Raw genomic sequence first — 16,438 nt, 5'->3', positions numbered from 1 at the left:
GGTTTGCTACAAAACAATGAGCACTAGCACATCAATCAACGTTACATAAAAAATCACAACGCCGACAAAAAAAAAGAAAGAACAGGCGAGAGAAAAACCAGGGTGCAGTGGGCAAATTGTATCTGCTAGTATTTAGTCTTATTTGAACACACTGTTCGAGTTCCGCATAGTCAGAACAACTGTACAAGCAATGCAGCGAATTAGCCGAATTGGTAAGTTAACATTCCTGGCGTATATGTGTAGTGTGACACTGACGTGTCGTTCATTCTTTGTCCCGTGTCTGTGTCGCGCTTCGCTAACATGGCAAAGATCGTGCAAGTGAACTACCTTTCATGCTACTCTTACGCATCTCAGCGTTAACAGGGGTGTTACTCGAGATAAATGTTGCTTTAGTGTAAACAAGGCAAACTCTTCTCTGTAAACAAGGCGAATGCATCTCGCATATCCTGGTCCCTTTCAAAGCCGGCCAGTCTGTACTAATGCGCAGTAGCCATACTAGTTGCCAGCGCACATCTGCCCATCCATGCGGCACCACGTAAAAAGCTTTGTGACCTTCCGTGCAGTTTAGTGCGCTGCGCCTTGTTGTTATGGAATACAAGTGTCAATATGATGTGTTTCGTATCACTTCACCAAGGTCCTTGACTTAATAGAGAGTTTTAGAGTAGGGGCCTCAAACGTTTTGAGGTCCCAAAGAAATAGCGTCGAAGCCACTGTGCATGCGCGAGACGCAAACTGCGTTTGCGTTTTGCGTTGGGCACGCTATTTCACTGATTTAGCGGGAGCCCCAAAAGCTGCCCCAAAAGATTTGCGCAAACAAACATGGCGGCACCCATCGAAGCGACGGCTCTAACCTAGCACCAAAGTGAGTTCGATTCGTGGTGACGCGTTAAGTTCGCAAGCTAGGAGAAGTGACTGCCGTTATTGCTTTTTGTCAACTATTGTGCGTTATGAATATTGATTCATTAGATGCTGCTGATTCCGAATTCGATTGTGGATGTTATGGTGCGTAGGCCTAACACGGCTTAGCTTGGCTGGTGAAGGCATAGAGTTTCTTCGTAGGAAACTCAATGGGTGAAGGCACGTAAAGTTGGTTACTCAAAACTGAGCGCAACTAATTGTTTGCTGCTTTCAGAATAACCTCTAAATTGTAATTAAATGCAAATACACGATAGTTAGAATTACTGTTCTTATCATAAAATTGTATATTTTATTTAATTATTTCTAATAGCTTTTCTTTGACGCCGTAGTGGCGCTGTCAGCGCATGACGCTATCTGCAAACGCAAAGCCCTATTCTGAGACTCTTCACTCCTGCGTGCCCCAACACCTGCAAAACTCTTTGGGGCCCCAAACTATCGGGGCCCATATTCTAAAACTGTCTAATATTGTCGAATAACATACCTACAGCCCAGAGCCAATGACTGCAATCCATGCTCGACGCTGATTGCAATGTTGATGACACTGACGGAAACGACGAGTCGGCATCGCGGCCATAAAGTTGCCTTCGCAGCGGCGCAGTTGAACATTGGACGTCATTGCGTGCCAAGTGATAGCTCTTGGCGAATAGCAGTGCGAGCGGCGCCGAAAAAGTTATGCGCAACTCTGCTCTCTGCGGGAGCACATACAGGAACACTAGAAGGGGGCAAGAGGATAGGCGAGAACATGTGATCCAGCTTTGGAGGACAAGGGCAGAGCAAGACTTGCGTCGCGCGCGAGATGGCAGCAGGGGCGTGCGCAGCTAGAGCAGCGCATGGATGATGACCTTGGTTACGGCGAGGCCGACGCGAAATGCAAGAACAAACGCCAAAGAGCTGCGCTGTAAAATAAAACAAGAGAGAGTCACTTATAACAGCCCATAATATACGTGTCTGGATCACAGTTGCCGTTGTTCAAGTGGCTCGGCTGCTCATATTGACTCGTCTCAGGGCAAAACAATGCGGCTCATTTGCACAGACATGTACATTTTGCTACGTTTTGATATTATTTCATGTTAGCGATGCACCTTTTCCACAATATCCGAAGCTAACAATCTGTGGCTGTAGACATCAATGTAAATAAAAGCACTGCTTTGGCAAATCCGAAGTGGAAAGCTGCGCTAGAAGACTTCCATGTGCAATAACATTTTATCGTGCCCAGTGTATGCCGTGGATCAATTACTGTTTCGCTTTTCGGGCAAAACTGCTATTTTTATGGACAGACCTACGTTTCTCAATCACAAAAATGTGAGTTGTAAATGTAAGCTGTAAACTTTGATAAATTAAAAACCGTCCATTTTTCCTTACAAAGCCGTTTTAAGTTACTAAATATGTGCCATGTTAGTGAAGCTCCAGTTGCACAGCATATTCAAATAGAAGGTATAAATAAACAAGAAAAGTAAATTGAATGTGGAGTAAAAGATTGTAATAGCTTTCTATAGTTTATTCGGTGCAAGTAGAACAATCTTTTCATCCTCATAAAATGCCTCATCCTCATTATGCAGACTGAGGTCCATCCTTCTCACATTGTATCACAGCAGTATTTATTATGGTTATCAAGTTTTATGATAAAAAGATTAACCGAATTTTTTAACAATATAGTTTTACATAGACTCATGCCATCCAAACTTTGAAATAAAAATTAGAAATGAAGTATTTCTTTTGTTTTGCCTCCTTGTAACTCTTGCTGCTAGCTTCTTTACAGAGTGAAATGAGCAATGTTCTTGTGAACAAAGCAACAACTCTATTTGCCATGTCAAGCTATAGCCATGTGTTGGTGCATTTTCTATTTGCCTGTGTTGCATGATAACAACAAACTCATTGAGCGCATTTCCACGTTTAAGTACTTGGGTGTAGTAATGGTTGAAAATTTGCATTGGAAAGAACAGATTAATAATACATCTAAAAAGCTCGCTTTTGCATGTTTTATGCTCATTAAAGCCAGAGATTACTTTTAATATAACAAGCTTCAGTCTTTATATTTTTGCTTAGTTTATTTACAACTGAGTTATTGTAGCGAAATATCGGGGCTTTACTTACATGACGTACATGTATGGTTACAAAAACTCGCTTTAAGACTTGTAACATTTTCGTCTCCTCATTGCTCAAGCACCCAATTACTTGCGCATACTCAGATATTACCATTCATGTAACAACAGTTTTGGTGAATGCTATAATCAGCATTACTTTTCCATTACCCTTGAGTTTGTTTTGTTTACCAACCTGTAACACAAGGCACACAGCCAACGGCAACATTAATCTCCCTACCTGCAGGAATGTATACGGCGAAAGATTAATTCAATCCATTGATGCTAAAATTTGGAACTCCGTTCCACTCGAAATTAAATTTGCACATTGCACACAACTTTAAATTTTCTTCTAAAGTACATTTTTAAATAAATCATGTAGCAACGGAACTTGTATTCAGAATGCTAAGTCTACGATCTTTGTACTGTATTTCTAGCATGTTACTGATATTTTTCTACTGGCTAGGTTTGTAGTATCGAATGTATATATGGGACTTTGTAGTTTTTTTTGTATGTTTCTTTTTGGAGAGATATTGAATTGTATTGATTGCAATTTGTATTTTCTCTGTTTAAACAACCATGCTGTTATGTTTATGCATGCCTATGTGTAACCTGTTCACTGCACCTCTGCTTTTAAACCTGATTACATAAACTCGTGTGTTAGATTGGACCAATAACTAGCCATATAGGCTAATGGTCCAAATATTTCTGTAAACATTTATTCTGTGTTATTCATTATATGAAGAGAAACAGGTTCATTTTTGTGAAAATATTTATAGCCAAAGGAAAATGTTGCATATTTACAATGTGATAGCTGCATCTTGACTTATTGTGCTAATTTGAGAAAAAAAAATGGTGTAGCTAAAACATGAGTCTGTATGTAAATACTACGGGGTCATGTTAAACCAACTTGCCCCGATGATGCAAACTTTATGCGTCTGTTCACAGTATTAATCTTTAGAGGATTAGATGAAACCTCATTGAATAATAAATAGTCTTCTAATGTTCAGGATGCAGGAGAAATCTAAGTGTGCATTCATGTGAGCTGCAAAGTACATCTGTGCAAATCTTGGCTCACATAACCACGCCAAAGAACAGTTGCAGGCACAATTAATTGTATCTTATACCAGGGTTAATGCTGCAAAATGTTCCAACTTTGGTTCTTTCCTTCAGTGTTTGAGAAAGAAGTTCACAGTGGTAAACATGTGTGAAAATTTTTTAATTTTAGCATTGCTGCATGCACACTGTTGCACGGGTTGTGCAAGCAAGCACCTGACACTTAGCTAATCCTCTGAATGCACTGCGTTTGCAAAAAGTAGCAAGAAGCTCTCACTACACTTGTTTTTCCATTAGCATGACTGGCCCGTTACACAGGCCATTTGTGCTTTTACAGCTAGAAATGTCTGCAAGTGTGTACAGTGGTGTCCCTGTTTTGTACTTTGCGCAGCTGGACTGATGAAGATGTACGGGTTGTGTGTCGCCACTTGGGATTTTCGGGTGGCTTCCTCCAAGGCTGGCTACCACGACACAATGATTCACGGCAGCTTATGTTTGCAAGCCCAAACTGTATCGGAAATGAGCAGAGCCTTGACCAGTGTCCTGGATGGGCACGCAAGCAGTTAGGCAGTGGAATATGTGGTGAGTGTCAAGCATCCGTGATTTTGTATGGAGTTAAAGTAAAGCACATGTTCAGGCATGCGCACTGGTTTTTCAGGAGAACTAGATATGCAGATCAGCTGTCTCATGTGCAAACGTGTGAAAACTTAGTGAGGCAACTTCAATGGCATAGTAGCAGTTTCAAGAACATTCCATTAAAACAAGAGCTGGCTTTTGAAGGAGAATCTTCAGATGTGTTCTGCATGTTCTTGAGGGACAAAAAACTGCCTAACTTTTGCTTGCTGTTCACATGCAATGCATGTGATCTTTGAACAGCTCACTGAAACTTTGAATGGTCACACTTGCATCAATAAAGGTTTAATGATGCAAAATATCAGAGAGAAATGCACGTCTCCAGCAAATGTGTGTATAGAAAAATTGTTTCTTCAGAAAAAAAAAGGCTTATTAGTGGAGAATGTGAACATTACACTTCCCTTTTTCGATTTACTGCCCAGACAGAAGCACCGATGAAGCTGAGGGGTTGAATGTCTCAGACTTTTAGGCATTTCACAGATTTAGGTTCTTTTTGTGCAAGAACAATCTACAGAAGCTGGAAAGTTAAGATTTTGGGTATCGCAAAATGCAGTGTGGTTCTTTTAAAATAAATAACAATTAACTAACATTGACTAGACTGTGACACTGTCTATGACATCACAGACAGTGTGATGTCACAGGCTTGGGGAGCTGCTAATTTACTTTTGTATAATTTCCTGGCCTACCCAGCACCTTGGCTCAGTAAAGGCCACTTGTTGGTTATTCTAGCTCTGTAATCTAACAGTCCAGCTAAACTTAATATCTTTTACTTGTACTGTCCCTCTCTAGTCTTAATCCTACCTTAGGTGCTGAGATAGGCAAGAAATTTTCTGCTGCAATGAATCCCCTACACGCAACCCCCTGCACTCAATCCACAAGGCTGTTGTGCTGCAACTTAGTGCTTAGAGTGCCATTATGCTGCATATTATTGTATTCTTTATATGTTCTTTATATGTTTATATATCATGCAGATTTCCAGCTGGACATCGAGGTTACTTGTGAGCCAAGGCTTCAGGAACAAGCCAGACAGTACTGGCGTGGCCTTCATTTTGAGTTGGCCAAAACTGAACCACAAGTCAAACAGATCTCTCCTAATGTGTGGATCAATTTAGAAGTGTCCCAGTCCATTCTTCAACATGTGATCATGAAGTATGGAGGTCGCCAACAGGATGGAAATGCAACAGCAGCTATTCAAGTCTATGGTACCCCACCAGTGATGAAAAACTTGGATGTGCGCTTGTCAGCCTACCATGGTATAAATGTCACCATGCCAAATCAGCCATTTGAGATTCAGCAGAGCGTCTTCAGTGAAAATAGAGGTTAGTATTTATTATGCTTGTCAGCCTAATCCCATTTGTGAGGCAACCTTTTGAAAGGGGATCAAGGGAGTTTGGTACTTGCATTAGAAGAGTTAGGGCTATCCAGTTAGACCAAATTATATTATCTGTAACAAATAATGCCCCCCCCCCAAGCTCTCTCTCTCTCTCAGGGTTAGTTCTAGTAGTAAAACATAAATACCCAGGAATGTGAATGGGAAAATGGTGCCATGGCAGCTGAGTTGGTAGAGCATCGCATGCGTAATGCAAAGATGTGGGATCATTCCCCAACTGCAGCAAGTTGTTTTTTCATCCACTTTCATTTACATTAATTTATAATTTCTTTAATTCTATTAGTAAGTACAAGTAATTTCCCCTATGTTGTCCTTGTCATTGTTTGTTGACTTCTTACACACACACACACACATGCACGCGCACACATATATATATACACACTCACAGTATAAGGCAGACGAGTCTGTACACTGAACTCTAACAACATGCTAAAGAACTAAATGTGAGTAAATTAGTAATAATAATTATAATAATTTACTCACATTTAGTTCTTTCGCATTTTGTTTGAGCTCAGTGTACAGAATTTTCTGCCTTATGCCTCATCTGAAATGTGACTGCTCTGCCCTATGATTTCGAGTTGAGTAGTGGATTGCCTTTGGCATTGGGCCAGTATGGCAGGTTGAATTGACAATATATTCTATAATTTAGTTACAATAGAACAGTTGAGAATGATAGAATATTAAAATAAGTTTGCAGCCGATATGGAAAAACAGGGTGAGCAAACAGGGGCATGGCAGAAGAATAACGACATGAAAGCTGTTCTGCAGCTGTCCTGGAACGCTTTTTTTATCATAATCATTTGGTATGCATTCTTGTATATAGGTCAGAAATCTTCACGATCAATGTTATTTCAGTGCCACTTGAACCGAGACTGGGGGATGACAGACAAGCACAATGCGCTTGTGTCTGTCGTCCCCCAGTCCTCATTCCAAGTGGTGCGCAAGTAACATTGATCATGAATTGTAACCAGCTAACCCAAGCCAGTACCCGTCAAAAACCTTTTGCACATGAGTGAAAAAGTTCTTGACATGTTCTGAAGCTCAACACTTGTCAGATGTCTTTTAATCAAGCTCCTTGGCACATGAAATGGGTCCGCAGTGCAAAGAGAAGCCAAATTTGAGACAGTTCAAAAGGGTCCACCAATATTGTGCGAGTCCTAATTGTAAAATATGTATGATCGAGACTATGCGCTTTCATTCTTCACTGGTGCATACAGTTTCTCCTACTTCACTTCTTGGCACACACCAGTGGAATGCCATTTTGTTAATGTATATGTGCACCACCCTTCCTAAGGATTTTTTTTATTTTGCAGCCTTTATGCTTTTCTCAGAAAATATTGCTTCTGGTATGGTCACAAAACTATCTTTTTTCTCTATTAGCAAATGCTTTAGGGTATTTGATTGTCATTTCTTTCCTTTGTCATGTCTCTGCTCAACAGTGTGTTTTCTGATAAATTTATCTGTTGTTCTGGTAACAATAATTTTGATTGCTCTCCATTTAGCTCGTATGAACCAAATAGTTTCTCTTTCAATGTTGTCCTAAATACACTTGCAGAATTCAGTGATGTTGACTAGCATTTCCTAGCAATATACTGGGTGAAAAGAATATGTTGCCTTCCTATTCTTTTATGCTTCTGTCCTCATCTCTTGGCAACAGTTTTTTGTTATAATATAGATTGCAATAAATCATTCATTATTACTGTAAGCTAAATCATCTAGCTCCCTTTTATTACTTAGAGTAACAAAGGCCATGAACGTGACAGTTGCAGAGCCATTGGATTTTGACCCAGCTGTGAATGAACTTCAAGGTTTATTAACCCTTTCTCTGCCCCCCCCCCACCCCTTTTTTTTTTCAAAATTGATACACCTCCAATGTCAGGTTTTTTTTCTTGGATATTATAAAACGAACAGAACGGTTTGTTTTTGGTTATGCAGAATGGCAAAAATGACATGGATAATGGCAAATGCTCTCTTGGTGTAGTCCTCACATTCCTATCTGACGTCAGTGACACAGTGGGACAGAAACACGAAAATGTAGTGGTATGTCTATGGTACTGGAAGGGTTAATGCATAAACAAACTACTGTTTTGATGCTCTTTGCCATTCCTAATGAAGCCAATGTTAGTGAAACACTCAGGTAGTGTGCACTTTTGTACACTGCCAAGTCAAGAAGCCCAAAAAAGCAGCAGGTAGTGGTACCTTATTGATCTCTGTGCACATATATAAATACTTGCCAATTATGAAAGAGTTCAGATAGAGTGAACAAATGTTTATAACTTGTTTTATAAATTCTGTGGGAAAAACATTATTCATATTTTAATGGCTATGCAGGTTATGGAATCTTCATAAACACAAGCAAAGGAGGAGTCAGCTTGTCTGGAGTGACAGTGACGAAAAATGGTGCTGATGGAATCGTTTATACACGACATGAAACTAAAATAGGGAGCAAAATGAGTTTTTGTCAATCTTCATCTGTGATCAACATTCGTTACCCAGCAGTTTTTGTCTACCAGCTGGATGAGAAGAACTATAAGTCGGAGTGTAAAAGGGTAAGTGTGGCCTATATGCAGCATATTAATTGAGAATGTGTGGTTTACTGGTGTAACAGCTTTAATGTTGTTTGCATTCTCCCCTGCAGGAACTAAAGGCCAGGCATTCGAATTTGGTGATGACAATTCATTTTAAGAACATGCAGAGATATGATGGCCGAACTAAGCTTGAAGGAGGCACAGTGACTGTATGGAATGGAGACCAAAAGCTGGATGAACATATCTTAGCACGATTTGACATTGACAATACAACCGTGCCACAAAGTGTGTCTTCAGAAAAAGGCGGAGCTCTCACAGTCGAATTCCAGCCACCAAAGTATACATACTCTCATCTGAGTGATATATTTCCTCAACTGCAGTTCTCCATGGAAGCAGTGCTTGACGTTGGTAAGTGTGCTTTATTGCTATTATTGCAATGAATAACATTGACAGCAGGTCAACTGTATTGTTGATGCATATATAAGTTATCACTGAAGCATATATGCCTTGATGCATTAATATTCACAGTATTTGAACCCTTGATTAGAAGGAAAATACAGTTGTAACAGTCTCATGATTATTCTACAATGAACATGCTTACTGCTTATTGTCTGCCTTGTTGAAAAGTTGTAAATGCATCCACCGTTACTGGGGCATAGCATATTTGCACAAATACAATGTTAGCTTTATGTGTGTGCATGTGCGTGTAATTACTAGCTTGAAAGAGCATCTTGTGCCATATTTGGAACAGTGCTATGAATATAATATGATATATATTATTATAGCCCCCCCCCTCCCCCTTTTTATAATTTTGTGCTTTAAAGTTACATTGAGCTCATTCTCAATGATTAAGCAGTTGCGCTCTGCAGGAAAGCTGTCAAAAACTTTCCAGGAATTTTGCAGGAAAGGGTGTATACAAGTTTGCATGCACAGCAGCTGAAGGCCTGTGATTGAGCGAAAGCACAGTGAAAGGGAAAATGGGGCAATCCACTACTCCTATGCTAATGCAATGTGCCACAATGCCTGCTCATGCAGCCTTGCAAGCATAGCTGCACCTGGTTTGCATTGTTATGGCTAGCATGGCCGACAGTGACTGTTAGAGCCTCGTGGGTGTGCATCACTTATCATGTTATGCTCAAATGTTCCATTTTAAGCCCATATATATATATATATATATATGGTTGCATTCCTTGTCATTAGTTCATGTTATAATTGTAATACCAAAAAAAAAACATTTTCCGAGTCATCAAAACTCCTACATTATATTAGTAGTGTAGATGGATATGGTATTATCAGAGTGCAGTGAAGGATCGATTCATTCGTTGGAATATGATGAAGGGAAGCTACATTTCTGAGCATTTTATGCAATTTATATACTAAGCAAAGTGGCTGACTGGCTAAAAAACAAATTTATCATGAGAACAACTATACATGGACTTTTGGCTGGCTTTTTATTCTTTCCATGATTACATTGTCGCTTTAAAGCTCCACTTAAGCAGTCTATTAATGCATTTTATGCACCTTCATATGAGAGTGTCTACTGCTGCTTTCACGTATGGAATTGTTTTTTCTTTCAGGAAAAGACTACGACCTTAATGTGACAGACTGCCACATCAGTAACAACAATGGAAGAGGTATTTGGCTTCGTGATGGAGTGGCAGGTGCTAGCATTGTGGAGACAGAGATTCAGGACAATTCACATGTTGCTGGTATTCACATAGATGAAGGTGTTGGAGATCTTGTCATCAACAGAAGTGATATCAGTGGAAACCAAGGCGATGGTGTTAATGCTACTTATGCTGGTGGCTACAAGCACATTCAGCAGTCTGTCATACATGGAAACTCAAAAAGGGGCATTGCCCTGTGGTTCAATGAAACGTCACACTGGATCCCTTTTAATTTTACCACCCATATTTCATTCTCAAACATTTCATCAAATGGTGACATTGGAGTCTTACTTGGAAATGTGTGTAGGGCTGATGCATTCTGGAACATCAGTATGAACACACTTGGAGCAAATGGTGGTGCTGCTCTTGTTTACCAGTCATGCTGGATGAAAAACTCTGTAAATGGTATTGGTGAAGGTGATGTCTTGCACATCACACACAATAGATTTGGAGGAGCTGCAGAGTATGGAGGATCACACAAGTTGTCAATTCAAATGACACCAGCACTTAATGTGAATGCTTCTATCAAGCACAACAGTTTCATGAACCACACATCTGGAGTAATTTGGATTGAAAACAAGGACCACGAAGAATACCTGGAGCACCATGCAGACAAAGTTGCTAAAATTCACATTACTGAAAATGATTTCAAGCACAATTCTGGAACATTTGTTGCAAGAATTGGGGTGGTTCATGGCAGCAGCATGCAGATGCTGAGTTTTGATCATAACAGGTTAGAGCAAAACAGCATTCAACAGCACTTTCCTCGTCTGAATCCACGGTCAAGAGTTGCAGCTGTTGTTGTGGTGACTTCAAACAATACAGTCATAAGGAGGAACCGATTCATCAACCCCATGTCAGACTATGAGCTGGGTTCACACCTTGATGACCACAGCAGCACTATTGATGCATCTCTGAACTTCTGGGGGCTGGATGCTGTAACTCCTGATGTTTCTGTGCGAATCTACAACAGAATTTTTGATCGCAAAGATCGTTACAACTTGGCAACTGTGCAATTTCTGCAGTATTTGTTAAATGCTCATGACCTTGACACAGAACAATTAATTTCATCTGTTTTTGAGCGAGACAAGACTATGCAGTTCAAATCAAGCTTGGAAATTGGAGGAGAAGTGATGGGTGTTGTCACCCTTGAGAAGGGCCACTACACAGTGAAAAAAGATATTTTTGTGCAACATGGGTCAAAGCTGCTCATAAAGCCAGGAACGAGACTGCACTTCGAACAGTCAATTGGTATGATGGTCCAGGGAGAACTTGAGAGTGATGGTACTAATGAGCAAATTGTGTACACTGGAATGCCTGTTCCCATTGTCACTGAGGAAGAGGAACTGGAAGTTGCTCCAATGGATGTGGAAAGCCTGAGACTTTCTGCTGTCACTGAGGGCACTATAGAGGTGACAGTCAATGGAACAACGGGTGGTGTGTGTGCGTATGGCTTTACTATTAAAGCTGCAGCACTTGTCTGCCAGCAACTTGGAATGGTTCTGAGCCCACATGACTGGCTGATGGAGCCAGCCTCCCAAGCATCAAGTGGGGGCACGAGAGACATACTTTTAAGTAATGTCCGCTGCAGTGAAATGGACACCAGTTTTCTTACTTGCAAACATGAAGTCGTGGGAGAAGATTTTGAAAACTCATGTTTTTCTGAAGTAGGCATACGCTGTGTTAGGCCATCGTGGGCTGGTATTCGCTTGGGTGTTCATGCGAGGCCCAGTATTCTCAAGAATGTGATCATTGAAAAAGCAGGACAGCTTGACTATGCCACACATGCCTTTAAGCCTGCATTACAGGTTGATTTCAATAACCACATCTTGGAGCACCTGACTGTGAGGGAAAACACAGACTCTGGAATAGGCCTAATGTGGAATGACATATTCAGGGACATCCATAATCCAGTGGTCAAATTTTCAGAACTCCATAACAACAATCGTCATGGGATAATAACAAGATCTCAAGGTGTGGATATAGCAGACAACATGATTCAAGGAAATCAAGGTGGTGGCATATGGTATGACCCTGTTTTCACGAGGCAAGAACAGAGAGACATGGTGCGTTGGGCTGAAGATGCAGTCACAGTCATTTCAGAAAACATTCGGCTGAACCCCGATGAAAGGCGTTATATACGAGTGGCTGGAACCACTCCTAACACAACGAGGGAATTTCAAGTGTCTTGTGAAGACAAGCGTGCTATTGGCATTATGGTAGTGGACCCCTTTCGAGAAGACTCTACGGAAACTCTTCTGATTAGAAGAGGCAGAGATTTTGAAGACACATCTGCTCCCATTTGGGATGTCAGAAAAAACTTGACATCATTCCCTTTAAGAGAAACTGGCTTTATTGTAACACTAAGGTACGAGACAGGATCAGCACCAAGAAGAGGTGCTACGCTGATGATGACAGCAGTTCAACCACTAGGTAAGTTTGCTGTGTGCCTATCACTAATACTTCATGTTTATTATCCACGCTGATTCAGTTATGGCACAATATAACGTAAAAGCGTAATATAATGTAACGTATGTCTGAGCAAATATACCTAGGATCAAACCAACAGTTGTGCGGTTTCAGACCTATGGCCTTAACCACTACGCTAGAGCCACTTCCAGCAAGCAAAGAGATCATACTTGCATTGGACACTGACAAAGGCTCTTTTTTTTTTTTTTTGTCAAGCCCATTATATCACAGTGTCTGTTGAGATGCAGTTCTTTCAACACTGGTGCACTGGCGCCGTGGCATGCTCTTCCTTCATTCCACTGGTCTTCACATTTCATTGTATGTGCTGTCTGTGATGTTTGCAAGTTCATAAAGAAAATGCATACAATAAAGGAAAAAAATTAAAAGATAGGATGCACTTGGAGTGAATGAGACTCAGTAAAGGCTACCACTCAAAAGGCAATGCACACACCTTCTGCTGCATGCAACCTGCATGCCACTTGCAGATTGCAAAGGAGCCTCTTATCTTTTTCCATGCATTCTTGGATGGCACTTAATTTTTCTCAAAACTTTCCTGGTATGTTGAGATTTTTTTTTTCTTCTAAAAAAAATTATGAGGTTTTACGTGCCAAAACCACTTTCTGATTATGAGGCACGCCGTAGTGGAGGACTCCGAAAATTTGACCACCGGGGGTTCTTTACCGTGCACCTAAATCTAAGTACACGGGTGTTTTCGCATTTCGCCCCCATCGAAATGCGGCCGCCGTGGCCGGGATTCGATCCCGCGGCCTCGTGCTCAGCAGCCCAACACCATAGCCACTGAGCAACCACGGCGGGTTTCTTCTAAGATCATGTGGGAGTCTTCAAATGTATCGTGGAATTGAGCACTCATAACTGCTGTTTACAGAAATTTAATTAAGGGAAGTAAAGTGTCACTGGGCTCTGGGAACTTCTTTCTCTTAACAGCACTGTTTTACGTGACTGCCTTTATTTTATTTTACGTTATGTTATTCATACCTCAAAGGCTAGAGGGCATTACATGAGGTGTGGGTATTATAATGGCAGTAAACATGATACATCAATCAGTATAGTCATTATTGATGGAGTCTTTGAAGAGAAGGTGGTCGGTCATCACGGCAGTTTGGACGGAAAGATCAGTCCAGCCTTTGGCTGTACGCAAAAAAAAGAGCTGCTGAAAAGTGGTTGTGGCGTGAAGCACAATGAATTGGATGAATAGAGTTGCCGTCGGCTGGTAGCAAATGAAAAAATTTGTGGTACCAACATAGGCGTGCAATCCTGCAGCATGCAAGAAGCGTTTTAAGTTCAATTTGCATTTTTAGGGTCGAGATTCTAGCATGATGGAAATAACTGCCGAGAACAAATCTAGTGGCACAGTTTTTAATCGTTTCAAGGGTGTTGGTTAGGTTGGCTTGGTTGGGATCGAATAAAGAACTCACATATTCTAATTTGGATAATACAAAAGTTTTGCAAGCAGGGAGCTTGACTGGAGAAGTTGCAAGCGTGAAGTTATGGCAAAGGAATCCTAGTACTTGATTAGCGGATTTCATAATTTCACTGATGTGACGAGTCCATATAAGATCGGGGGAAAGGTGAAGCCAAAGATATTTGAGTTGGCAGGGGCTACGGGGCAATTGTAGATATAATACAGTGATATAATACCATTATAATGAGTCTTGTTGGTAAACTAGCCTGTCATATCTTCTAGGTGCTCGTCGGAGGCCTTGCACAGGGTTTTACTGCAAAGACACAGGTTGGTAATAGTTGTAATTTTGTTTGTGCTTTCCTTCTTCCCTCTCAAAAATATTTTTCTTTACTACTGATGTATCTTTCTAAGCATATATGGTTAATAAAGATGAATGTGGTGGTGGTGCTGATCTCGCAACACCGAGCATGAATGTGTTTGGAAAGAAAAAAAAAAGCAAGGAAGAATAAAAAAACTGTGCTTTACAGATATGTATCTTGCTTAAGTCACATTACCTTTTTTTTTTTAATGAAATGAGATTGCTTAAACTTCGTTTAGCAAAAAGTGTTGTCTGTCAGAAAGCAGGGCAGGTGTGCCTTATGCATCAGTTAATGATGATTTCCACCATTTGATTAGGAGCAAAATTCGTGCTGCAAGTTCACACAGCCTCGTATGACTGCCTTCCACAAGCATCAGAGTTTGTGTAGGCAGTAAATAATTGTGTTGGCAGTTGCTCACGTGATTAGAATAGTTCTTAAGTTTTTATATTCAACCACTGGAGATCACTATTAAAAAGTGGAGATAACTCTTGCGCTTCCTGCAATTGCTTGGCTACCTTACCTTGACCTGTATTGTGCTGTTAGTTGCGATTGTGTACTATGCAATGTACCACACATGTGCCATACTTGTGTGCCGTCTACTCACTTATCCACTTTTTTATGCCACTCTCAGCATGGAACCTATAACCAACCGCCCCAAGCCAACACCTTACTGCGATTATGTAATTTTTGTTTGGCTGCAACAAACAAAAAGAGAGCTAAATAACCTTATTTCTTACTTTTACATTAGTTACAGTGGGAGAGAATGAGTGAGTTGTGTAAATTTATGAAATAGCCAAAAATCTTTTCTTGATTGTAGAAGCCATGTTGGTATGGTTAACAGCAGATCTTGTTTTGTCAGGAATAAGAAAGTAACTGTAAGAGAACATGGGCTTAGAGAAATGGGCTCTCAGGTTTTGACCGTGTAAATGAAAAAGAGAATGCAATCTAGATCGGAAGATATCTTTGATGACTGAGTAAGAGCTTGTCAATGTGATAGTAATAAAAAATGTGCGATACCATCACGACACTGCTGTGTGAAAATAGAAGTACGCTGTACACGAAGTCATATTAAAGTTAATGCTTGCATATCTTCTTGTAAGCAAGTTTACTTAATAATGTGATACAATCGCTATTGCTACCCTATGCATTGTGTGAAAAGCACATGGTATAGTTATAGTCGTACTGATAAAATGCATGACTATAGATAAAAGCAGCATTTGAATCATTTGAATCAGATGTACAACATTAGCAAATATGATGACTACATTGCACTGATAAATAATCTACTATGCAAAAAAGGCTGAGAGGCTTGGATGAAAGGCACAAGAGAAATGCTAGCACATGAGCTATGTCAGTACAGCTGTCTTTGCATATCATGGCATGAGTTGGATGTAAAAAAATCTTGTGTGCTAGTATTTGTTGCTAGAAATGTCAGGTATCAGGTGAGCCAAAGTGTTTTGACTATTACTGTAGCTGCTCCATTCACTCATTGTAACATGTATGCACCTACTGATCTAACAGGTCAAGCCCAATGGCTGGAATACAAGCTCAGTCTGAATATTGAAAGAAACACCATTACAAGTTGTGGCTATGGTTTTGGAAGCAATCATTACAACAGAGACATAGGCCCAGATGAAGCGTTCTACTACCATCGCTACAGCAATGAAACTGTTCACCTGGTGAAGAATACTATAAGGGATTCTCAACGATATGCTATCCTTGTTTCGTCACCATTATGGGATCCTCTCACCTCTTCACTGGCGGAGATAGTCTACAATCTTACAGGTAAGAAGTTCTGCCAACTTCACAAAAATTAGTTATATGTAGTTTTTGAAGCTGTTGCTAAGTGATGCCATCAATGATGTCAAAGACTGCCTGCATAGCTTTCCAGTTTAGTTGTACACCAGGAAGGGG

The 16,438-nt window shown here is 40.4% G+C and overlaps 1 protein-coding gene across 1 annotated transcript in view; it reads left to right on the top strand.

Annotated features, from left to right (window-relative positions):
* The window catches only part of bark (protein bark beetle), an 87,907-nt gene that overhangs the window by 56,356 nt on the left and 15,113 nt on the right, over positions 1-16,438 (top strand). Inside the window, exons 3-9 of the mRNA XM_065438188.1 lie at positions 4,447-4,637; positions 5,660-6,007; positions 8,410-8,627; positions 8,717-9,014; positions 10,184-12,706; positions 14,448-14,492; positions 16,046-16,309. Of these exons, the coding sequence (XP_065294260.1) occupies positions 4,447-4,637; positions 5,660-6,007; positions 8,410-8,627; positions 8,717-9,014; positions 10,184-12,706; positions 14,448-14,492; positions 16,046-16,309 (3,887 nt within the window). The remainder of the gene's footprint in view (positions 1-4,446; positions 4,638-5,659; positions 6,008-8,409; positions 8,628-8,716; positions 9,015-10,183; positions 12,707-14,447; positions 14,493-16,045; positions 16,310-16,438) is intronic.

Source organism: Dermacentor albipictus, chromosome 1, assembly GCF_038994185.2.
Source record: "Dermacentor albipictus isolate Rhodes 1998 colony chromosome 1, USDA_Dalb.pri_finalv2, whole genome shotgun sequence".
Lineage (NCBI taxonomy): Eukaryota > Metazoa > Arthropoda > Arachnida > Ixodida > Ixodidae > Dermacentor > Dermacentor albipictus.
This window is presented reverse-complemented; position numbering and strand designations above follow the sequence as displayed.